The sequence below is a fragment of the Aulonocara stuartgranti genome (genome assembly GCF_965226115.1).
Source record: "Aulonocara stuartgranti genome assembly, chromosome: 15".
Lineage (NCBI taxonomy): Eukaryota > Metazoa > Chordata > Actinopteri > Cichliformes > Cichlidae > Aulonocara > Aulonocara stuartgranti.
The window spans coordinates 36,263,252-36,287,675 of NC_138951.1; the positions used below are offsets into that span (position 1 = coordinate 36,263,252).

The 24,424-nt window shown below is 42.5% G+C and overlaps 1 protein-coding gene and 1 long non-coding RNA gene across 2 annotated transcripts; both read right to left on the bottom strand.

Moving 5' to 3' along the window:
* Window positions 1-714: 714 nt before the first annotated feature.
* On the bottom strand, window positions 715-1,691 carry LOC309689761 (uncharacterized protein; the record flags this gene model as incomplete). Its single annotated transcript, XM_082506401.1, has 2 exons — window positions 1,654-1,691; window positions 715-1,566 (listed from the first exon to the last, which is right to left on the bottom strand). Exon 2 carries the CDS (start codon window positions 1,501-1,503, stop codon window positions 715-717), a length of 789 nt encoding a protein of 262 aa, XP_082362527.1. The 5' UTR covers window positions 1,504-1,566; window positions 1,654-1,691.
* Window positions 1,692-5,974: 4,283 nt separating this feature from the next.
* On the bottom strand, window positions 5,975-9,731 carry LOC309690188. The gene is made up of 3 exons (XR_014271643.1): window positions 9,451-9,731; window positions 8,829-8,972; window positions 5,975-8,093 (listed from the first exon to the last, which is right to left on the bottom strand). It is a non-coding gene; the product is annotated as an uncharacterized lncRNA (long non-coding RNA).
* Between the last annotated feature and the right edge of the window lie 14,693 nt (window positions 9,732-24,424).

A 24,424-nucleotide genomic window follows, 5' to 3' on the forward strand; every position in this document is an offset into this window, starting at 1 on the left:
TGCAAACACGTTAGGAAACTCAGGTGTTTTAAGTTCATTTAAACCTGTGACAGGTTTGTGAGTTTCTTGTAATAAAACAACATCTGCCTGTAGTTTTTTAAGCTGGTTAAATATTTTTAACCTCTTTCCTCTGGTGCCAGCTCCATTTACATTCCATGTGACAAACCTCAGCATGCCCTTAATTGTGCGTGTATGTCTAATGATGTATGCTGGGTGTTTCGTTTAGACAGGTGGAGAGAATATGGAAACATCCCTTGTTTATAGATAGAAAGAGAAAAAGAAGTGTGGTGAGAGACTCCATAAGTCTGACTATGTGTGTGAATATTCACTAATATGAACAAGCGTGGCTTGCTTATGTGTCCTGCAAGTCTGTGCGTGCTGTGAGGCTGTTGTGAATGTGCTGCCGTTGAGCTGATGTGTTTGCGTGATCGTGTTGTGAAAATATGGAGAAATAGAGGGTGTTGTTTGTAGGTGAGTGGGGAAGTAGGTGGCCACAGCAGTGAAAGACAAGAGAAAGAAAGAAACCACATGAACTGTGAGCGACAACAAAAAAAAAGAAACGAAACGGAAACATTCCAATTAAAGCAATGACGGAGGGTGACGGTGTTATATCTGCTATGACATCATATTGATATTACTAGCTTAAACTCATGTTAAAGGAGAGAGTGTGAATGAATAAGAAAAGAGTGTAGCGGGTTCTTATCTGGAGTGCAGTTAATATAACCACGGTGTGGTGCCGAGGTCGCGGTACAGCTGTCCGTCCACGTAGAGCCGGTCCACGGCGATGACAGCACGGGAGCCTTTCTGGATGAAGCTACGTCGAACTGGGAACAGGACCTTGCGTCGTTCCAGGATCTCTTTGGGGAACTGGTCATTCACGCTGAAGTCCGTTCCTTTCAGCTCTCTGCCGCGACTCTTCACCTGTTCCTTCTGTTTGAATTGACTGAATTTGGCCACAATAGGCCGTGGTCTCCCGGTCCGCGACCGCGCGCCCCCCAAGCGATGTACTCTATCGAAGTCGATGTTCTTTACGGTGTCCTCTGGCAGCTTCAGGTGGATTTTAATGAAGTTTTTCACCGTTGCCTCTGCGTCCTCTCCGGCAGTTTCTGGAATACCAGAAAACACAAGATTATCTCTCATGCTACGGGCTTGTAGATCGATAACGGACTCTTTTATTTTTTTATTTTCAATGTTTAGCTGGGTCACGTTATCGGTGAGAGATTTAACCGACTCCCGTAGCGTGGCATTTTCAGCGGCAAGCGTTTCCACCTGCTGCTGGCTGAATTCCAGGGATTCTCTCAGAGATTTAAATTCCCGGTGTAAAATCTCCACCAGGGACAGCCTCGCATCGAAACTGGACAATCGCTTGTCGATTGACTCCAGGATTTCTGCGATGTCTTTGCCGGCAGGCGATGTTGTACCGGGGGAGTCTGCCTGGCGACTTCTCTTCGATGACGGCGTCTCGATTTTGGCCGGGGAAGATGCACTCTGGGCCTTATGCATTACTAAATCTTGAAAACAGCGGTCGATGTAATCTTGGAGAGCGTCTAAACTCTCCCCGTTGTCCTCCAGGGTGTTAGAGATGATAAAACAGATGTTGTTAGTTATATGACAATTGATTAGTATATTTGGTAATACTGAAGCTTGGAAAACCTTTGTTAAACTCTATGCTACCATTTGCTTTTTCTCCGCCAAAAACCTCCGGCGTCTGACGTCACCTACAACATCACTTCCGTCACTTACCGTTCCCTTCCGTCCTCCCCATGAACGTTACCTCTGACGTTACAGCGGTTTTATTAGAGACACGGCTAACGTTTTGCATTTTGCATAATTTTAAAAAGTTTAAATTTATTCAGTATTGAACGGCAGAAATTAGGTTTTCTTTTCGGAAGTATGTAAAATGAAACAAAAAAAAAACAGCGGCCGACTGCGCTGTAAACAACAGTAGACTTGTGCATAACAAGCAAGCGAATAATACAGAAAACAGATTTTTAGACGGGAAACTGTTCTTGAAGTACAGAGAGAGAGAAAGAGAGAGAGAGAGGGCTGTGCATGACGTGCGATTTTATCGTGGTGGAAGCAAAACAGTGAGGGAATTCATGACGATGTTTATGTGAAGCGCAGTTTGGATCTTCTTTTGCTGCTGGTTCAGTCAATATTGTTTGGAGAGAGATCAAACTAACAGCTTTAGAATCGGCGCAAAAACGGCGTGAAAACAAAGCGCGGACCTGCCGACAGATCAGAGTCAGCGAGCTGTCGGCTTTCAGCCCCGACCGTGTCCGTGCTGTCGGGTGAGAAAGGCGACATCTCACTGATTCTGATCCGCGGGTCCGCGCTGTGTGTTTACGTCTTTGTGCAGAAGCCGTGTACCTGCTCTCATTTACTGTCTTAGCTGTTTGGTGGTTGTTGAAATTTTGTGAGGTTTCACCAGAGATTCTGGCATTTCGGGTAAAATAAATTTATATTAAAAAATCGATTCAGGATTTTAATGAATCGATTTCACGTTATCCAAGCCAGAATCGATTTTAATCAATAAATCGATTATAAAAACCCACCCCTAACTAACAGGTTGCTGAGTAGACATCTGTGTGGTGGTTTGTTTGAAATCTAACACTTTTTCCTTCAGTTTCCTTGTCAAGAATTAACTTCCTGTTTAACTGAAATGCCTTCCTGTTTAACTGAAATGCCTTCCTGTTTAACTGAAATGCCTTCCTTTTCGACTGAAACGCCTTCCTGTTCGACTGAAACGCCTTCCTGTTCGACTGAAACGCCTTCCTGTTTAACTGAAATGCCTTCCTGTTCAACTGAAATGCCTTCCTGTTCAACTGAAATGCCTTGGTTTTTCAGTAGTGTGTGTGAGAGCTAAAATTTCAGTAGTGTGTGTGAGAGCTTTTCAGTAGTGTGTGTGAGAGCGTTTCAGTAGTGTGTGTGAGAGCTAAAATTTCAGTAGTGTGTGTGAGAGCGTTTCAGTTGTGTGTGTGAGAGCTAAAATTTCAGTAGTGTGTGTGAGAGCGTTTCAGTAGTGTGTGTGAGAGCGTTTCAGTAGTGTGTGTGAGAGCTAAAATTTCAGTAGTGTGTGTGAGAGCGTTTCAGTAGTGTGTGTGAGAGCGTTTCAGTAGTGTGTGTGAGAGCGTTTCAGTAATGTGTGTGAGAGCGTTTCAGTAGTGTGTGTGAGAGCTAAAATTTCAGTTGTGTGTGTGAGAGCGTTTCAGTAGTGTGTGTGAGAGCGTTTCAGTAGTGTGTGTGAGAGCTAAAATTTCAGTAGTGTGTGTGAGAGCATTTCAGTAGTGTGTGTGAGAGCGTTTCAGTTGTGTGTGTGAGAGCTAAAATTTCAGTAGTGTGTGTGAGAGCGTTTCAGTAGTGTGTGTGAGAGCGTTTCAGTAGTGTGTGTGAGAGCGTTTCAGTAGTGTGTGTGAGAGCTAAAATTTCAGTTGTGTGTGTGTGAGAGCGTTTTAGTAGTGTGTGTGAGAGCGTTTCAGTAGTGTGTGTGAGAGCTAAAATTTCAGTAGTGTGTGTGAGAGCGTTTCAGTAGTGTGTGTGAGAGCTAAAATTTCAGTAGTGTGTGTGAGAGCGTTTCAGTAGTGTGTGTGAGAGCGTTTCAGTAGTGTGTGTGAGAGCGTTTCAGTTGTGTGTGTGAGAGCTAAAATTTCAGTAGTGTGTGTGAGAGCGTTTCAGTAGTGTGTGTGAGAGCGTTTCAGTAGTGTGTGTGAGAGCTAAAATTTCAGTAGTGTGTGTGAGAGCGTTTCAGTAGTGTGTGTGAGAGCGTTTCAGTAATAATGTCCCTTACGGCACCTCATAGTTTTCTAACAGTGCTGATGACATTAGTGTGAGCACTTCAGGCTTAAGAGTCATGTGCTTGGCTGCCTTGAAGCTCAGCCACAAAAAAACTTTGTGTGTGTGTGTGTACGCGCGTTTGTGCGTGAGTGTCTGAGTAATTCTTTATGACCATGTCTGAGTAGGTGCTCAGATAAGTCAGGGGTATTTAACCAGTCAAGCTGCTGAAGGCAGAAGATGTAAAGATATGTTAAGAGGGAAGGTCTCCTCTCTCTTACAGGCAGGCAGGCAGGCACACACACACACACATTGAGTGTGCTTCCTCACTGTGTGCAATACTGTGCAGTGAGAAAGAGCAAAGAGGGAACACATAAGTGTATCTGGCAACAACACCCCTAAACATCTTGTTTATGCTGACCTCCTACAATTCATAATCTCGATAAAGAGATATAGGTGTACTCACATGATGATGATGACATCGCTGATTGTATGATTACAGGCACAGGACTGTTGGCCCGCACCACTAGAACGACCAATGGCAGGCTTCATCACAGGAAACAGAAACTACTCCAACAAACAAACAAATCTAAATACAATTTTTGGGAAAGTAGGTAGTTTACAGACCAGATTAAAGTGTGAGTGATATATTTATGTAGAAGTTAATAACAGGTGTAAAGGGAGGGGCAGGGCCGGCTGCATAGGAAAAGGATGGAAGAAAAGTTTTGTGGAAAGATCAGGACGAATGAAGTTCAATGAAAAAGCAGGAGTGAACGGAACAAAGAGAAGAACAAAGAAGGATGAAGAGGGGCAGTGACGATACTTTGATATTCGAGAACAATGCCTTGCTGTGTGCAAGTGTAAAATAAGCATGGGTGGGAACAATGTGGCTCTTTGATAGTCTACCTTTTACCAGTCTTTTATCCGACTTGGATAATTGCCTCAAGCATGAGAAACACAAATATACAACATTGATAAGCATGCCAATATCATACACATCTGGAAGTACTAAAGAATACCATGGACGTGCAATTTAAACACACGCCACAGTGAGCTTTCCACATGGTAGTGCCCTCTAGTGGCTGTGCAGGATAGAGCTGTGGGTGGATGGATGGGTAGGCTAAAAAAAGGACTTCTGCAGCAAAGGCCACGGTTCAAAGTGATTTACCAACAGCCTTTGCATAGCCCTAAATATATTTAGTGTCACCATGGTGACAGTGGGTCATCTATTTTAATCAAAACTAAAAAATTAGATGATTCCCTCTAAGCAAGCACTTAGATGCCATGGAAAAGACAAAGACCCCTTTTATGGTATAAGCCCTCTGACATAAGCAGGCTCAGGGCCGCCATTTGCGGTGACTTGTCTGATCATTTTTTTTCTTTACTAAGACTTGCAGGCACTCTTATTGATAGGTTTGTAGCTTGAACCTATTCGCTGGAACGTTGAAGACAATATAATTACACAGCAAGCAAGACACGAAGTAGGCAAAGTTCTTCATGTTCCTTGTGCACGGGAGAGAACCGGACAAATGCCGTTCCTTCGCTTGACCCCAGTTGCTCTCGTCCGTTCTCCCGTAACACTGCTCTTTTATTGAGGTTACATGAATATGCATAGGTTCATTAACATATGACGTCTACATACACACAAAGAGTACCTTGCCTTTGTGTGTGTGTGTGTGTGTGTGTGTTCTTGAAGCTGCCTTTCCTACACATTTCTCTGCTATTATTTGATCATTTCTTAACTAATGTGCTATGAGTCCACTGGTCTTTGCATCACACTAAGTGAATTGGACAAGATGATAAACAGACTCACATGCTTAAGATGTCGTCTAATCTTCATGAGCTCTCTTGTGTTTGGAAGTGTTAGTAGGGTTAATGCATGTTCTGCTTGTGTGTGTGATTTTGTATATGTTTCTATTTTTGCAGTGTTTCAGACTCCTTCACAATTTTCCAACTTAAGCAGTCAGTTTTCTTTTCCCCAGGTTTGCTAACCCAAATTTTGATTTCCCACATTAAACACCAGCACTCCACGAGACGATTCCGTTTTTTACGGGACGGTTGGCAACTCTAATAATTAATCTTATGAACAAAATAAAGTTCAACATCAGTAACATAGCACCCACCCAGCTGTATACACTGTGAACCCGGATAAGTTCAATACACTTAAATCGTTTGAGGAAACCGATTCCCTTCAAATGATTTGAGTAATCAACCCAAAACAAAAAATTAACTGATTTAGTCAAGTAAACTTAAAAGTAAAATTGTCACAATTTACTATATTGAGTCATCGCTACCTAAAGTGTTTAAGTATTCAATATTTCAAAAATAATTTGTTTAAGTACAGTTAACTTAATACTAATAGAAAAAACTAAATTGTTTAAGTGGTGCTAATATTACAAAACTCACTTTTTTGCGTAGTGTTTAATTAAAAGCGTCTTTTAATTAAATGTATTATTATTACTAAAACTTAATATGTCAAGGCAAACACACTCAAAACCAAAGACCACTAAAGTGTTTTTTGTTTTTTGTTTTTTTACTTTATTTATAACAAAGCAAGACTTTTGTTTTCCTTTGAACAGTATTCCAATTTTTACACATGGCGCTTCTAAGAAGACATTTCTTTCAGAAACAAACACAATATTTCAGTTGTTCCTAGCCACTTTTTGACAAGAATTTATTTGTGGTCTCTGAGGTAGTTTTTTTTGAATAGTAAGTTTTTTGTTTGCACAATTGGACTTCCAATAAAACATTTTCTTTAAAACAAATCTTTTAAACAGATAAAACTATGTATCACAAGTAAAGAACTTTGGTGCGACACTCTGGGTAACAAGTTGTAACAGTAAAAATTATTTTCACAAATATTTTAACTTGGAAAAATAAAAACTATGGAATAAGGAATGGCCCCAGCGAGACAATGAAATTAAAGGAATAGTTCACTGATTTTACATAATAAGATATGTAAAATCAGCTTTGATGAGTTGATGTGTACCAGTCTTGTCTTTGTGCGTGCCCTCAGTCATGCAAATGGAGCAAAGCCTCTCCCATATAAAATAAATAAATGGTAAATGGCCTGTATTTGTATAGCGCTTTTCTAGTCCCTAAGGACCCCAAAGCGCTTTACACAACCTGTCATCCACCCATTCACACACACATTCACACACTGGTGATGGCAAGCTACATTGTAGCCACAGCCGCCCTGGGACGCACTGACAGAGGCGAGGCTGCCGGACACTGGCGCCACCGGACCCTCTGACCACCACCAGTAGGCAACGGGTGAAGTGTCTTGCCCAAAGACACAACGACCGAGACTGTCCAAGCCGGGGCTCGAACCGGCAACCTTCCGATTACAAGGCGAACTCCCAACTCTTGAGCCACGATATATTCCAACTACCTCCACTTTTTGCTCCTTTTAGAAGCTACCGAGCTCCTCCACGTCTTCCCTATTTATGTAAAATTACATGAAAAGTGACACTCTCCAAGTTTAGTTTAACTAAATTTAACGTGTGGATTTTCTAAGCCGATAAGAAGGGACTCTACATTACAAGGTGTAATAACACTGTAGGAGCACTTCTTCATCCCCCCAGTAACTCAGTCTATGCTCCAGAGTGCACTAGGGTTACTGCGCGCTTGTAATATAGTGCCCCTTTTTATCGGCTTAAAAAATCTATACGTTAAATTTAGTGAAACTAAACTTAGATAGTGTAACTTTTCATGTAATTTTACATAAATAGGGAAAACGTGGAGGAGCTCGGTAGCTTCTAAAAGGAGCAAAAAGTGGAGGTAGTTGGAATATATGGGAGAGCCTTTCTCTCGCACAAAGACAAGACAGGTATGCATCAACTCTTCAAAGCTAAGGTAAGAACATATCTCAGTATGTAAAATCAGTGAACTACTCCTTTAAGCCCTGGTTTTGCCATCCACTAAAAACAAAAAAAGACAATTACAAACACAATAATGACTTCCTGAACTTGGGAAAAAGCTGCTCAATGAAGAGTGAACATTCAATGTATCTATGCACACATTGAAAGCTCATTTTTTAGCCTTTGGAGTTTTGGAGGAGGATCGTTTCGTCCCAGATTCAGCATAATCTGCTGGATAAACAGGAATGTATTCTTCATGCACTTTGGGTACTCCAAGTGGAGTGCATAAGTCAGTCCAAACAGGAGACACATTGCCAAAGGAAGACTGCAGATGGAATCCATTACCACATTGTCCTCTAGAAGGATCCCCAGCTGGGAGGGGTTCAGTTCTTGCTCTGGACTTCCGTTTTCACCATTGAAGATGATTCCTATTGGGATTTCAAGGTCACCATCAGCAGCATTCTACAGAGGGGGGGAAAAAACTGTGAGTTAACCTGTTGGTGGAGAGTAACACAAGTATAAAAGGTCAAAGTATTGTATTTCTATAAATGCTGTTTATTATTATTATTGTCACATCCAAACCTCAGTAAAGTGTTAAGTCCAGAGAGAGGAAAAAACACGAGTTTTTCTGAAACACGAGTCCCGTTTGCAGAGTTCAGTACGATGTACCGCACGGAGCAGCGAGGGCCGAGGACGAGACGCTGCTCAGCTCTGTATGGCGCTGCAGCGGCGCACATGTTAATAAAGTAAACTTTACGAGAGGCCGTACAGGTGCAGAGGAGCGGTGTTCAGCCCCTCGAGCCTCAGCGAGGGGCTGAGCGTCAGAGCGCGGCTGTGCAGAGAATAATGACAGGTTTATTTGTCCGTGTGAACGGTTGGAGGTGCCCGGCCGTGCTCTGGTCCCCTGAACACGGTTTGGATGTGCTCACATCACACAATGGATGGGTTTGGATGGACGAGGAAGATGCTAGAACCATTACGCATGAGCAGGGGTTAAGGCTGTGAGGGTTACAGCCTTAAAACATTTATAATAAATACTTTTCACTACTTTGCGGATTTCACTTATTGCGGGTTGTTTTTGGGACGTAACCCCCGCGGTAAACGAGGGTTCACTGTAGATTGAATTAGCGTGCACATTTGCGTAATGTAACATGCAACTATTTTTGCTTAAAGTTGAAATACAAAGATTTAACTCACCAGTTTGCGTGGAGGTTTGAGGAAAAGTACTCCCTATCGACTTTAGACTGAAACAAACATGTCCAATCCCAGGCAAAACCACCAAAAACGACTTGTCTTAATTTTTCCTGACAAACAAGTCCAGACGTCTCTTCGGTTCCAGTGCTGGGAAAAATATGGGAGGGGCAACAAAAACTTAAAAATAGTGAAAGTGCTTTCAACTAAACATGATCAGTAAACATCAAATTTACTTTTATTATTTGAGTGTTGAGTTTAAAACTTATTCTCTTATAAAAAATTGAACTTAAACTATTTATTAGAATAAACTTAAAATAGAAAGGACCATGTTAAATGTATTCATTTTAGTGCATCACATGCAAAACAATATAGGTTAAGTGCAAAAAGCTTCCACCAATGAGTTCTGTCTGACACAGTTAAATGATTTTAGTTTTACAAAGAAAATTAATTACTGTCAGCGATCATAGCTAAACCATTTGAATGCAAATAACTTTTGGGATTACAGTGTAGAAACTCCGTCATGCTAGCTAGCACGCAGTACGGAAAAGTCAGCACAACGAAAATAAACTCCACCTAAACTTGGTTCATATCTGACCCAGATGGACTGCAGGTTATAACTTCTTACCTGAAGTTCAGTTCACCTGACACTCTCGGACCAGCGGCCGCTTCGGGTCTCTCCTCTTGCCTCCCTTTTCCTTCATCCACCTGCTGGCTTCCACCACTTGCTAATGTTATTGAATCTGTGGAAGCTCCGCGATAGCCACCACACGAAGTAACGAATAACGGGCCTATCTAAATCCCAGTAACGAGTAACGCGTTCCCGGTTTTGGCATAATAACTAGTTACCGTGCTCGTTACCACAATAATAACGTAGTTACTGTAACGCGTTACTTAATAACGCGTTAGTCCCAACACTGAACAATACACATACGCTTTCAATTGTGTAATTTAAGTGATCTAGGTAGCTCTGTTTTGGAAGTTCAGTTAACGCTAGAAATGTGCTTTGGAATTTGTACGTGCTTTTTGGAGTTTGTACGTGCTTTGTCTCTAGGGGCCACCGTATATATTTATATATAAACACATATAAATAAAACCACGTTTTTTTAACATTAGTAATTCCTTTTGTGCATAATTTTATATTGTTGTTAATAATAAATTAATTAAAGCAACAAAACAACCTGAAGAGCCGGTTGGGAGCCGAAAGAGCCGGCTCTTTTTAGTGAGCCGAGCCAAAAGAGCCGGGTTCTCTAAAAAGAGCCGGAAATCCCATCACTAAGGCACAGACCTACAAAGTAAAACAGGAAGTACACACAGAGATCCAGACGAGACACAGAACTTATCAGATACAGACTCATGAGCAGACATAATAACATCATGGACATGGACAGAGGGAACACAGAGAAGTGGGACCAGGGCAGGCACAAAACAGAAACCTAACAAATGGCAAATCTTAACGGAATATATAATCAGAATAAACAACAACATAAAATATTATAAAGAAATACAAAACACTGAGTCGTCACACTCAGGACCACGACATGTGGTCACAAATTTTTGTGTACAATACAAATCACAGTGATTTAGTTGTCATTAAAATGTCTTCATTTAAAACCAATGATTAATCATAGATCACGACACACTTCTTTCCCACACATAAGTGAACAGTAATAAGGGAACAGCAATGGTATTGTTATTGGTATCTTAATACTGGCCCTGCATTTACTCGGTGTTGGATTGATACGAAAAATTCCAGCATTGCACACCATTTTCAAAATGTTAGTGGAAAACATGCTGTACGACCTGAGCCATAGGTTCCTCTGATAAAAAAGGAATTCTCTATACATATTGAATCAATTGGATTTGATGGTCCAGGTCCCACTCTTATATCTAAAATTCCAAACTAAAATCTATACTGGACAACGCTTCCATGTAATCATATTTGAGTTATCTTAATGCAAGTCTATGAAAATGAAAATAGAAGATGGGAAGTGACAGCTCCCATAACTGCATGTCCCAATATTTCAGGGCACATCTTTTATTTCTAATTGAATTTTAAAAATCATGTTGGACACTGACCATCCGTTTTCACTGGTGTTGTTTAAATTAAATTGTGGCACTGATCTGCATGGAAAACACGACATTGTATGCTCCACAAACTACAACTCAACCTGAGTGTGTGTGTGCGTCAGTGTATACCCATACGTGCTGTTTGAACACGGATGGACAAGTCCCTCTGCCTGTGTGTCAGACTGAACAGACCACCATGTGCTCTCTGTTATAAAAGCAGGAGCTGTCACAAGGATCATGCAGTATTAAGTACACTCACTCCTCTCACTTCTCTAGTTTCCTTTTACACTTTTCTTCTTCGCTCCTTCATTTTATCTATCACCTCTTGTTGTTTCCTCACCCTAATACTGTATGCCGTTCTGTGTTTGTCTCTCCAGTCACTTTCTTCTCCGTCCTTTTAGCATGGGTCAAAAAGTATCATCAAATACTCACTTACTTGTTGGATAGTTAAAGTAGCTAGTTATTTTTAACTACTCTTTGCTACTCAGTTTCCTTCAGTGATATGAAAGTTGTCCCAATATGCTGTCTTATTAGGACTAGCTACACACTGACAAAATAGCTTTGCACAGATTTTTCTCAGCTTGTGCAACAGTGACACTACAGTACCAGCAGATATCAATTAGATGTGATGCTGGACAATATACAAATACACATAGAAACAGATACCTGCATATACATGCAGACATACATATGGTCAAGTAAAGTAAATAACATCCCATTAAATAACCGCTCAACCATCAGGTCCGAAATGGAGTAGGAATAAGTATGCACATATTTATTAGTCCCTACCACATGCTCATGGATGTTGTAAAGAGATTTATAGACTATAAATTTGGGTTCACAGCGGTTCAGCCTGTTTAAAATCTGGAGGTCATCAAAATCTGGTGGCCTGATGACTGAGCTCCAGGACTCTCGTCTGCTGAGATCTTCAAATCTGAAAAACACAGTCCCATCCATCCATTTTCTTCCGCTTATCCGAGGCCGGGCTGCGGGGGCAGCAGCCTAAGCAGAGAAGCCCAGACCTCCCTCTCCCCAGCCACCTCCTCCAGCTTATCCGGGGGAACACCAAGGCGTTCCCAGGCCAGCCGAGAGATATAATTTCTCCAGCGTGTCCCGAGTCTGCCCCGGGGCCTCTTCCCGGTGGGACATGCCCGGAAAACCTCACCCAGGAGGCACCCATGGGGCATCCTTGTCAGATGCCCGAACCACCTCAACTGGCTCCTTTCGATGTGGAGGTGCCCCTCCCGAATGGCCAAACTTCTCACCCTATCTCTAAGGGAGAGGCCAGCCACCCTTCGGAGAAAACCCATATCCACTGCTTGTATTCGCAATCTCGTTCTTTTGGACACTACCCGCAGCTTGTGATGGAACAAGACCCTGAGATACTTAAACTCCTCCTGTCACGGTTCTGGGTCATTCTGATCCAGCATTTTCAGTTTCTTATGTTTTTGGTATTCTTCTGTATTATTATTCATGATCTGATTTTTGAGTTATCCTGTGTTGATTATTATTATTCTATGTTCCAGCTTATTCTGGTTTAGGGTTTAGTTCTTAGGTTTTGTTCTTATGCCCTCATGTTTAGTTTAGGTTTACTTCTGTGCTTAGTCTTTTCTGCCCGTGTGTTCCTTCTGTTTAAGTCCGCGCTTCTTAGTCTTTGAGAATAGTTTCCTGTTTTATTTTGAAGGGTTACGTCTTATGTCAGTGTGTCTAACTTCACTCCCCCTGTCTCGTTTGACCTATCTCTCCCAGCTGTGCTTCCCTCCTGTTTTCCATTCCCTGATTACTCCCCTGTGTATATAAGCCCTGTGTTTGCCTTTGCTCTCTGTCGCGTTGTACCCTCAGATTGTGCCTGTGTGTTTTGGTTCTCAGTATTCATTGTTCACTTCCTGTTTTGTTTTCGTGCCAGCAATAAAGCTGAGGTTTTTGAGTTGCATTCTGTTTCCAAGTCCTGCATTTGGATCCTCATCTCCGCCTGCCCGCATACAGAGCCCTGACACCTCCACTTGGGGCAGGGTCTCGTCCCTGACCCGGAGTGGACACTCCACCCTTTTCCGGCTGAGGATCATGGCCTCAGATTTGGAGGTGCTGTTTCTCATTCCCACCGCTTCACACTCGGCTGCCAACCGTTCCAAGGCGAGCTGGAGGCCATCACCTGATGAAGCCCACAGGACCACATCATCTGCGAAAAGCAGAGATGATATCCTGAGACCACCAAAGTGAAAGCCTTCCGCCACTTGGCTATGCCTAGAAATTCTATCCATAAAAATTATGAACAGAATCGCTGACAAAGGGCAGCCCTGGTGGACCCCATCACCCACCAGGAACGAGATAAGGACTGAATGGCCTGTAGCAATGGGCCAGACACCCCATACTCCCGGAACACCCCCCAAGGGACCCCCCGAGGAACACGGTCGAATGCCTTCTCCAAGTCCACAAAACAGACTAGTAGACTGGTTGGGCAAACTCCCACGCGCCCTCGAGTATCCTCGAGAGGATAAAGAGCTGCTCCAGTGTTCCACGACCAGGGCGAAAACTGCATTGTTCCTCCTGTATCCGAGGTTCGACTAACGGACGAACTCTCCTCTCCAGCACCCTGGCATAGACTTTCCCAGGGGGGCTAAGGAGTGCGATTCCCCTGTAGTTGGAATACACCCTCCAGTCCCCTTTCTTAAAGATGGAGACCACCACCCCTGTCTGCCAGTCCATGGGTACTGCCCCTGATCCCCACCCAACATTGCAGAGATGTGTCAACCAAGACAGCCCTACAACATCCAGAGCCTTCAGGAACTTGGGGCGGACCTCGTCCACACCAGGGCCTCTGCCACCAAGAAGTTATTTAACTGCCTCAGTTACCACGCCCCCAGAGATTGGGAGAGTCATCTCCTTTGTCCCCAGACTCTGCTTCTGCCACGGAAGACGTGCCAGTGGGATTGAGGAGGTCCTCGAAGTATTCCTTCCACCACCTGACAATTTTCTCAGTCGAAGTTAGCAGCACTCCACCCGCACTATACACAGTGCAGGTAGAACACCGCTTTCCCCACCTGAGTCGCCTGACGGTTTGCCAGAATCTCTTAGAGGCAGTCCGAAAGTCTTTTTCCATGGCTTCTCTGAACTCCTCCCACACCCGAGTTTTTGCTTCTGCCACCGCCGCATTCCACTTGGCCTGTAGGTACCTATCAGCTGCCTCTGGAGTCCCACAGGCTAACCAAGCCCGGTAGGACTCCTTCTTCAGCTTGTTGGCTCACCTCACCTCAGGTGTCCACCATTTGGTTCGGGGTTACCACCACGACAGGCACCAACTACCTTGCGGCCGCAGCTCCGTGCAGTGGCTTCGGCAATGGAGGTGCTGAACATGGTCCAGTTGGACTCAATGTCCCCAGTCTCCCTCGGAATGCTGTTGAAGCTCTGCGGAGGTGTGCGTTGAAGATCTCGTGAACCGGGGCCTCTGCTAGACGTTCCCAGCACACCTTCACTGTACGTTTGGGTGCGCCAGGTCTGTCCAGTGTCCTCCCTCACCACCTAATCCAACTCACCACCAGGTAGTGATCAGTTGACAGCTCAGCCCCTCTCTTTACCCGAGTGTTCAAAACATATGGCCTCAGGTTTGGTGATACGATTACAAAATCGATCATCGACGTGTGGCCTAGAGTGTCCTGGTGCCACGTGCACTTATGGACACTCTTATGTTCGAACATGGTGTTTATTATGGCCAATCTGTGGTTTGCACAGAAGTCCAATAACAAAACACCGCTCGGGTTCAGATCCGTGAGGCCGTTCCTCCCAATCACGCCCTTCCCGGTCTCACTGTTGTTGCCCACGTGAGCAATGAAGTCTCCCAGTAGGACAACAAAGTCCCCAGGAGGAGCACCCTCCAGTGCCCCACTCAGGGACTCCAAAAAGGCTGGGTACTCTGAACTGCCGCTTGGCGCATAAGCACAGACAACAGTCAGGACCCGTTCCCTGACCCGAAGGCGAAGGGAACAAACCCTCTCGTTCACTGGGAGAAACCCCAACATACCAGCAGCAAGCTGAGGGGATACTAAGATACTCGCCACATCCCGACACCTCTCACCAGGGGCAACTCCAGACTGAGACAGAGTCCAGCCCCTTTCCAGGAGACTGGTTCTGGAGCCCAGGCCATGCGTTGAGGTGAGCCCGACTATATCTAGCCGGTACCTGTCATCCTCGCGCACTAGCTTAGGCTCTTTCCCCACCAGAGAGGTGACATTCCATGTCCTAATTGCCAGTCTTGGTTCACGGGGATCGGTCTGCCAGGGCCTTCGCTCCTGGCCGCTGCCCGACTCACATTGCACCCGACCCCTGCGGTGCCTCCTGCAGGTGGTGGGCCTGCAGGAAGATGGGCTCATGTCCCTTTTTCGGGCTGTGCCCGGCTGGGCCCCATGGACTAAAGCCCAGCCACCAGAAGCTTGCCCTTGGGCACCTTCCCCCAGGCCTGGCTCCAGGGCAGGGCCCCGGTAACCCTATCCCGGGCAGAGTGAACTGTTCCCTCGATGGTCTTTTCTGGTCCTTCACCCAGGACTAATTTGCCATGGGAAACCCTACCAGGGGCAAAAGCCCCCAGACAACATAGCCCCTGGGATCCCTGGGGCACACAAAACCCTCCACCACGATAAGGTAGCAATTCGCAGAGGAGTGAAAAACACAGTGAGCTCTGCAAGCCTACCAGTGCTTAAGATCCAACATGAAACAAGGCAGCTATGGCATTAAATAAAGACTTTGCTCGAGGCTAGCTGCTTTCTGCTTCTTTTACCCACTACTCCAACCTAACAGGCCCCACAGCAGTCTCTCCCTGAACACAGTGATTAAATGAATGCCGGCCCTCCCATATAATTCCTAGTAAAAAAGAAAACAAGCTGACCACCAAAATTCCCAAACTTTAGGGGGTATTAGTGTGATTACTGACAGTGATGCAGTAAGTGAATTGTTACAGCTTCTGCTTGTAATTACCGGAAAAGTAATCACATTACATTAACATGCTATTTTTTACCACTCAGTACTATTGTTTCTCAATTTCCCCAATTCTCTCTCTCACACAGCTTCTGCCTCTCTATTGTCTATCTTCTACATTTGTTCTCTCTCATTCTCCTCCCACTCTCCACTCCTGTCTCAGTCCCTTTCTCAGCTCATCGTCACGATCTGTCTCTCGTTTTCACTCTCACCCCTTCACTCCATCTGCCGTCCCCCTCTCCTTCCCTCCCTCTCTCTTCTCTCTCTCGGTCTTCACCTCTTTTTAACTCTTCCTCTCCACTCTCTTCTCACAGACAGTCCTCATTAACAGCAGCAGCAGCCTCTTTTTGCTCCCTGTTTGCAGCCAATGGGCCATTAGTCTGTTGTGTGCAGGGCAATAAATCGCATCAGGCAGGAACCGTAGTGCCTCGACTTCCTCTCGATGCTGGCCAGTCAGGACAATTTGCAATAGTTTGATGAGCAGTGTGGATTTGGGAAGCCCAGTCATGATGCTCAATCCAGTAAGGATAAATGTAGTGGCCTATCCTCAGCAATGCAATAGCATTTTAAGAGGAACCCTGTCTGTGAACACCGCTCTCAGGTATATAAATGATGCAGAAACAGAGAAGATGCCTCGGTTATTAGAAAATTAGCTGCCGAAATGCACTGCAGTCTGACGTCAAATGGATCGCTCCAACTCATTCTGGCGCTGCACACCCATAAAACACCACGCAAACGGCACTCTGCCAGCCGTGGTGGTAAAAGCATAACAACCTTAATTCAGCAGTACCCAGTCTACACTCTGAGTATGTGTGACAAACTAAAACTTAATTTTAGCAGCGTGGGTGTTGACATGTGTTTTCCTCTTGGGGCCTGCCGTAGACTGCACAGCACAGAAACTGCATAACACTACCGTACAACCTGTATAGTGGAAGCTGAGTCGTGTGCATGCAAGTTTCCAAAAAAATACATTTCTGGCAAAGACCGCTGCCCACGAACACACTGTGTGCTTACAAGATATTTCATAAAAAAGCAAAAAAAAATTCAAACATGTTTCCCTTTCATTCGGGGCTGCCAGTGTGTGAAGTTATGTAGCTTTAATGATCCCTGTGGGGAAACCGCTGTTGCAGCAGCGAGTAGTAACAAGAAAGAACAGCAAAGAAGAGAACGGATGTTAACGGAGAACGGAGAAAACGGATGTTATGAACACAGCACTTTTGACATTTTCAACACTCACGCACATAAAGTTGAAGATATGTAAATGAAAATCCTTAAAACTGGGTTAGAGTATTCACAGGAAGCGCAGACAGCATTATACCAAAACAAAGATGATATAGGGACGCTGTCTTATTGGACACACGGACAATTATAAAATACTGAAAATATTAATAGTCGGCAATTTACGAGAGTATAAGGACGGAAAATCGCAGCATATGTTAAAGACTGAAACATGTAGCATGTTATTAAGTCATGTGCCAAAAGAAACCAACCTTATGTGATTCATTTATACTGCTGATGATGAATTTAATATTGAAAAAGACAGTTTACATGCAGACATGCACCGGTACACCTCAGGGGAGATAATTAGAAGTCTTCAGCTGCATGAGTTGGAGCATTATAAAAATTCAGCACCCTGAATGCACACAAAATACTGAAACATTATAGAAAAGGTGAAAGACTGACACACTAATTCATGTATTGATGCACTAGTTTGGTTTGAACCATTATACTGATTTATTTAATGTTTAGTGGCCAACCATCTCCAGTCCTAGTGTATTAGAATATCAGCATAATGAATGTACAATGATCCTGTTTGTTAATCTAGAAGCTGATAAAATGTCTGGAATACACGGCAGATTTTTTTAAGGATGAGGATAAACATGCAAGTATTTTGCTTCCCTGATCATATTGCTTTATGGATTGGGTAAAACAGCAACTGAATGTAGAGACCTTGCTACAGCTCTTGCTTCATTTCCATTCAGACTGTGAATGTTGAATGATGGCATAATTATGACACCGCACTGCAAATTGTGGGCAATGATTAATTAATGGAGTGTGTACAGTATGTGTATATAAATGTGTATAAATACGATTACTGTGTCTGCATGTGGTAGAAATCCCACATGTTTGATTAGTATGCTGGGAAATTATGATGGGTTTTAGTGAATATAATGTCTACATTTGAATTTTATGTGTCAGTTAGGATATATTCTTAGGTATATGAACGTGATAGTGCTACAAAGCTGCATGCTGTAGGCTAAATTAGGCAAATCTCACCTTCAAGGTCAGCCTCTTTTGCACCTCTAGAGTCGCTGCTAGTTTTTAGATCTTTAATAGGAGGAGGTTAACACGTGAGGAGCGGATCGAATTTGTGTTGATATCTGGTGAACGCAGTAACCGGGTCATTGCAGCAGATTTCAATGCAAGACACCCTACGAGACCACCCATCTCCCATGCTACAGCTAGCAAACTGCTTGTTAAGTTTCATGAAACTGGTTCAGTGTTGGATTTGCCAAAATGTGGATGCAAGAAAACTGTCACTAATGAAGAAACATCAGTGGCTGTCCTAGCTTCATTCAGCAAGAGCCCACAGCGTAGCACTCGCCGCATGTCACTGGAGAGTGGCATTAGTTGAACATCCCTTCAGCGGATATTAGCTACTCACAAATGGCACCCTTGCAAACTCCAGCTACTGCAGCATCTCAACAAGGATGACCCAGATAGGTGCACAGAATTTGCAGAATGGGCAAAACAAAAATTGGAACCCTCAGTTCACGCAGAAGATTTTGTTCAGTGATGAGGCAAACTTTTATGTGAATGGTGAAGTTAACAAACAAAACCACCGCTATTGGTCTGACACTAACCCACATTGGATCGATTGGTCGTCGTGCGCCAGTTGAATGGCCCCCAAGGTCTCCCGATCTGACCCCCTAAGACTTTTATCTTTGGGGTCATCTGAAGGCAATTGTCTATGGTGTGAAGATACGAGATGTGCAGCACCTGAAACTACCTGAAACACACCATTGTTTTTCTTGTGACAGTACCAATAAGTCTGATGTGTCACATGGCCCTCTTCCTATTGAAAAACCAAAAGTTGTATCCAAGATGGCCAACTTCTAAATGGCCACCATGGTCACCACCCATCTTGAGGAGTTTGCTCCCTCATATATACTAATGTGCCACAAACAGGACTTTAATATCACCAACCATTCCCATGTTATTACGGTGTATCCATATAAATGGCCCACCCTGAAGTTTTTTGCACCAACAAGGTTATTCCCAGCTGAAAACTTGACATAGTGTGCATAATATCCTTTAACAAAACTGAGAAAACTGGACAAAATAAGCACAAGAAAAGATGTGACAGCCCCCCAAAAGTATCTACAACAGATGAACATTATCTGAAATTCATGATCTGACATTTGACCTGAGATCTGCAGATTGCACCCTTCAGTTGATCCATCTGTTTGCTGAAGCCTTACCAGAAATGGAAGGGTAGGAGGGTGGCAGTCAAAAAGCTTCTTAAGGAATGGAAACAAGGAAAAAGGCAAATTACACAAGAAGTGGGCTGAAAATAAGAAGTGGTAGCAAAAGGTCTTCATTTGAATATGTCATCAATATGCATGGAGGAAGTAAGAAAAAAGACAACACTGCGTGCCCACAGCCATCTGTAAGACACGGTGGGGGCTCTGTCATGGTTCATGCTGCATTTCAGCCTGTGGTGTTTGGGATCTTGTCAAAATCGATGGAAATATGAACACAGAAATGTACCATCACCCTATGGTCTCACTTGTCAGCATGACAATAATCCCAAACACACTGACAATGCATCAAAAGCAGACCTGGATAGATAAATAAAGTTGCGTATGGAAAGATATTCATATACGCTTCTGCAGGACAACTAATTTTTACTGAACAATTATTCTTATCATTGAGGAATAATAATAATAATAATTTTTCTTGGTAGCGGTCTGCAGTTTAATGTACTGTTGTCTAACTCTGTTCCTCACCCACGCTACACAAAGCTCAGATAATGAGAACTTGTAGCAGCTTAGAAGCTAAACGGTGAATCATTTCCCAACAAAATGGCATCTTACCTCCTTAATTTAATTTATTTCCCATTGATATGGGATGTCACACAAGGACATAACCTTGGCTGTGTAAAGTAATGGGAAATTGGCTAGGTTGAGAAGGACAGTTTTAACTGAACTGCATGACATAGAGGGCAGCTGAGTTCAGATGCTGGAAATCTGGCAGTTCTGTGTAATATACACAAACATCATATACCGTTCAGAACCACAAGAGACTAGATCTTCTACATTTGATCTTTAATATGTGGCGTCACTTGTTATTTTCTTCAGTATACACAGTCCTGGAAGCAATATTTCACTGTAAAAGGTGGGTAGACACAGGGAGTGAGATCTAAAGAATTTGAGATTCGGAGGTCTTGTATTTTGCTCCCTGTGCCTTGTAAAAGGTTATGTGCTACCCAGTAAGCCATTGTTACAAAAATCCAAGCTTTTGTGTAAAGCCATCATACTGTTTACAAGTAGGTGTATGTACAAAGAATGGAGCAGGGGGAACGGAAATGTCAGAGAAATGTCAAATGCCCGCTGGCTCTGTCCGCTGTATTTCTCCAGCTGAAATGCTCTCTCCAGGGAAGAGGGCCCTGGGCAGGGTGGCTGCAGTGGTCCAAGGTCAGGCTTGGTGGTTACTTTAAACAGAACCAGTACAAACATGGAACAAATTATTCAAAAAATAGATGAATAAGTAAATAAAAGACTGAATAAAGACATTAACTACACAACTAACTGTTATGTAGGATAAATAATGTAAAGATTGGTAGCAAAGGGGACAATAACTGATGAAAGACGAATGACTCACAGACTAAAACCTCTGAAGAGCGACACATATGAATGCGTAGATACGTGCATGGATGCAAACTATGTTGTGTGGGGCCAGTGTTAGAAAAAATGGACAATTGAAGAATGAATAGCTGGGGATGGTAGACTGATGGAGGAATCAGTGGATGAAAGAATTGTTGGAAATGAACAGGAATGTGTGTGTGTGTGTGTGTGTGTGTGTGTGTGTGTGTGTGTGTGTGTGAGAGAGAGGCAATTATAACTAATGAGAAACTGATTCATATTTCACATTGTAGAAGTGACTAACTGATGGATAGCAGGATTATTTTAAATTCATGTAAAAACCTTAAAACTGAGAATGTGTCGTCAGGATGAGCCTGAATAAAATGATCATTAGTTCAGGAAAGGATGGACAAATGGAAGGACAGCTGGAGATGAACCAGTGAATACACAAAATGATGACATTTTTGTTCATACACTCATACTGTATGTGCACACTCTCGCACACACACACAAAATATCACACCCCTCTCGTTGCCCCCTCCCTTCTCACTGAGAAATTGCCTGTCTTCACTCTTTTGATTTGCTTGTTTGTGGGGTGCTAATTTATGGCTTAATCAATTATCCATTAAAGCCTCTTTCACATAAAGACTAGTGATGGTAGTTGCCAGTAATACCGTTGTGCTTAATATGCATTAGCGTGTCTATCAACCCCCACTTTCCCCTTTATCGTTAATGGGCCGAGGCACCATTCCAGCTTTTAAAATGTGTCATGCATCTGTGAATTTTTCTCCCCTTCTTTTTCCTTAATGCCTTTACTAAAACACAATAAACACTAAACGCTGTGTAGGAGATCTCCATTGTAGTGACATTTATTGCTGCAGTATCACAACCCCTTAAAATGCCACAAACAAATTCAGTGACTTCTACACAGGATTCTTTTCCATGTTGCTGGGTAACATGCTAGCTGGTGGTCTCTGCCTTTAGCTCAAAATGTCAAAACATTTGCAAGTGAATAAAACAACCACAAGGCCAGCTATGAGAAAGCTGTTCCGCCTCAAATATACCCTGTGGAGTATTCCAGTAAACAGTTATATAATGTTTACGTTCACTGTTTAGTACTGTGTAAAGCACCTTCAACACTTTTTAAAATTGCCTTCAAACTTGCAGCCGATTTCCTACACAAATGAACACATAAGCACAAAAATAAACACAACAAAGACCACTTTGTGATTTGACATCACTACCCGAGCTCCAAAAATCGGATCCAGTTCATGTTTAGGTGACTAAGTACAGCCCAAAGTACTGGTCTGAGCAGCTACTGCAGACTTTCATATCTAAATCTGCTTTGCTAAAAAACTGTTAAACTATTTATTTTGTTATTTATTGTATTATTAGCCATATAGCTGGGATAGGCTCCAGCCTAGTGGAGATATTCAACTGGATAAACACTGAAGACAATGGATGGGTGAAAGGAGTTTTCCACTAAATGTAATTATATGAATTAGAGTGAGAAAAACTCAGAAATACCTCAGAGATGACTAGGACTATTCGAAAAAAGTTTAAAGTATTTACTGGGCTCTCTTTATATTTATTCATGTGCACGAATAAAGGTATTTTTTGAATGTAGTGTTTGTAATTACGAGTATGTGTGTGTGTGTCTTTAAAAAACTACGTGTTGAAAAGGTGATGTTGCAGCAATAATGCACAGTGAGGTTTCTTGAAACACGATACTTTAAAAAGAAAGTGTTTTTTTAAGCAGCGCAAATTTTGTTAACGTTTCAGAAGAAAAAGACAACTACAGTATGTTTGCAAACTCTACACCCAGTTATTTTTTCTGTCTGATCTCTACTATGAATCACATTTTTTCACTACATTTTGTAATCAATGAAAATGAAAACAGAAAAACAAAGCAAAATAAACAAAACAAACAAAAATAATAAACATCCATTCACAAGAGTTATAAGCCTAGGCTGTCTGAAATCCACAGAGGTACAGAAATCTTAGTTACACAAATGTAAGATGCAAATGCATATGAAATGCAGAAATACAACAAGTAGCTGTTTTGTAAATTTTAAACCCAACAGAGAATACTTCTCAGTTACTGAAGTCCTGATTCTTGCAGTAAAGGCTTGGCTGGCTGTCTCAAGGGAGGAAAAAACATTTGTTGATGTCCACGTATTCTAGACGTATTCTAGATTCTAGACTTATTCTAGTATTCTAGGCAGTCGTTAACTGACTTTATCTAAGTATTAAAAACAATCCTTATACTTCAAACTATGTTAGTTCATCTAATCAAGCTTTAGCATGTGTAAAAGGACCACTTTCAATAAAAAGGTCTGTAATTGCTAAACAGTTTATGTAATATATTAGTTAAACTCCTTGAATTAAATCAGACAGTCACATCTTGATTATCTGATTGAAAATCTACTGTGGTGACACACAGAGGCAAAATTACAAAAAATATGTAAAGACCAGTGCTGGGTCCAGTGAGTAACTAAGAAACATACTGCTGCTAATTTCAAGAAAAGTAATGTGTGATACTTATTTGAGCAACAGCCCCAACACTGTTAAACACCCAGCTGTATATTTTCTGCTAAGATTTAGTCAACTGTAACAACACTGACTGCTACAGAACAAGGAAGATACACTGTTAAAGCAACCGGGACATGTTTCACAGCACATATTTAAAATATTTTATAATAGCCAGCGTAATAATTTGAGCTTAATTAAATCAACCAGCTCAATTTTACTTAGGGAAGACAAAAGAAAAAACCCAAATCTGTCTACAACAACTCAATATATATTAAAAGTGTAAAATTAATGTTGAAATTAACAGTAAAAGCATTCGTTTAGAACACTACTACTTCAACTGTCATTTGACATTTTGCTCATGTCAGATCTGCTGTGGTGGCACACACAGCCGAAGTGTAAAAACTGCTCTGAATGCTTGTAGCTTCCTGGTAAGATATAATAAAACTAGTCCTGAGGGCCAAAACTGACTGACCGATGTGCTGGGTATTGTGAGCTTTGATTTTCCCTGTGACAATGTGCTTAATGTGTTTTACATTCAGATTAATTAATTGCAAACTGAATGGAGCGTCAGTGAGGCGCTGACACATCAGCCTGTACTTATAAAAGAAGCATTTTGAAAGAGTAAATGAGTAAAATGTCTGAAAAAAGGACGTTTACAGGAATATATGAATATATGCTTCTCTGTGTGCACAGCAGCCATCAACAAGGTGAGTATTTCAGCACAAAGCTGCCATCAATATTTACACTGGTGGGAATGGACTAATGACTAAAATGCGCCCATTGTTAACTGCAGTGTACATAAAGAAGCATTAAATCATGCATTTTCAAGTGCAAATATCCTCTATAATATCCATGAGTCTGCACCTTTTTCATATTTATTAAGTTTAGAATTGAGAGTGCCAGGCTTTTGTGTAACATGTTAATGAGAAAATATTAGCTGTGACTCACAGCAAGTCTGTCAGTTAGCATACGACTGCATTAGCCGAAGAGCTGCTGGATTCAGTTAAACGCTGTTTTCTGTGGTTAAACACAGAGTTGCATCATTTTTGAAGGAAGAGCTTCAGTAACGCGAGTAAACTAGAGTATTTATTACAAATGCTTACTTAAGGGATGTTTTTTTTAGACCCGACAGCTTTTTCTAAGACTTGAGATCTGATGGGGTTTTTT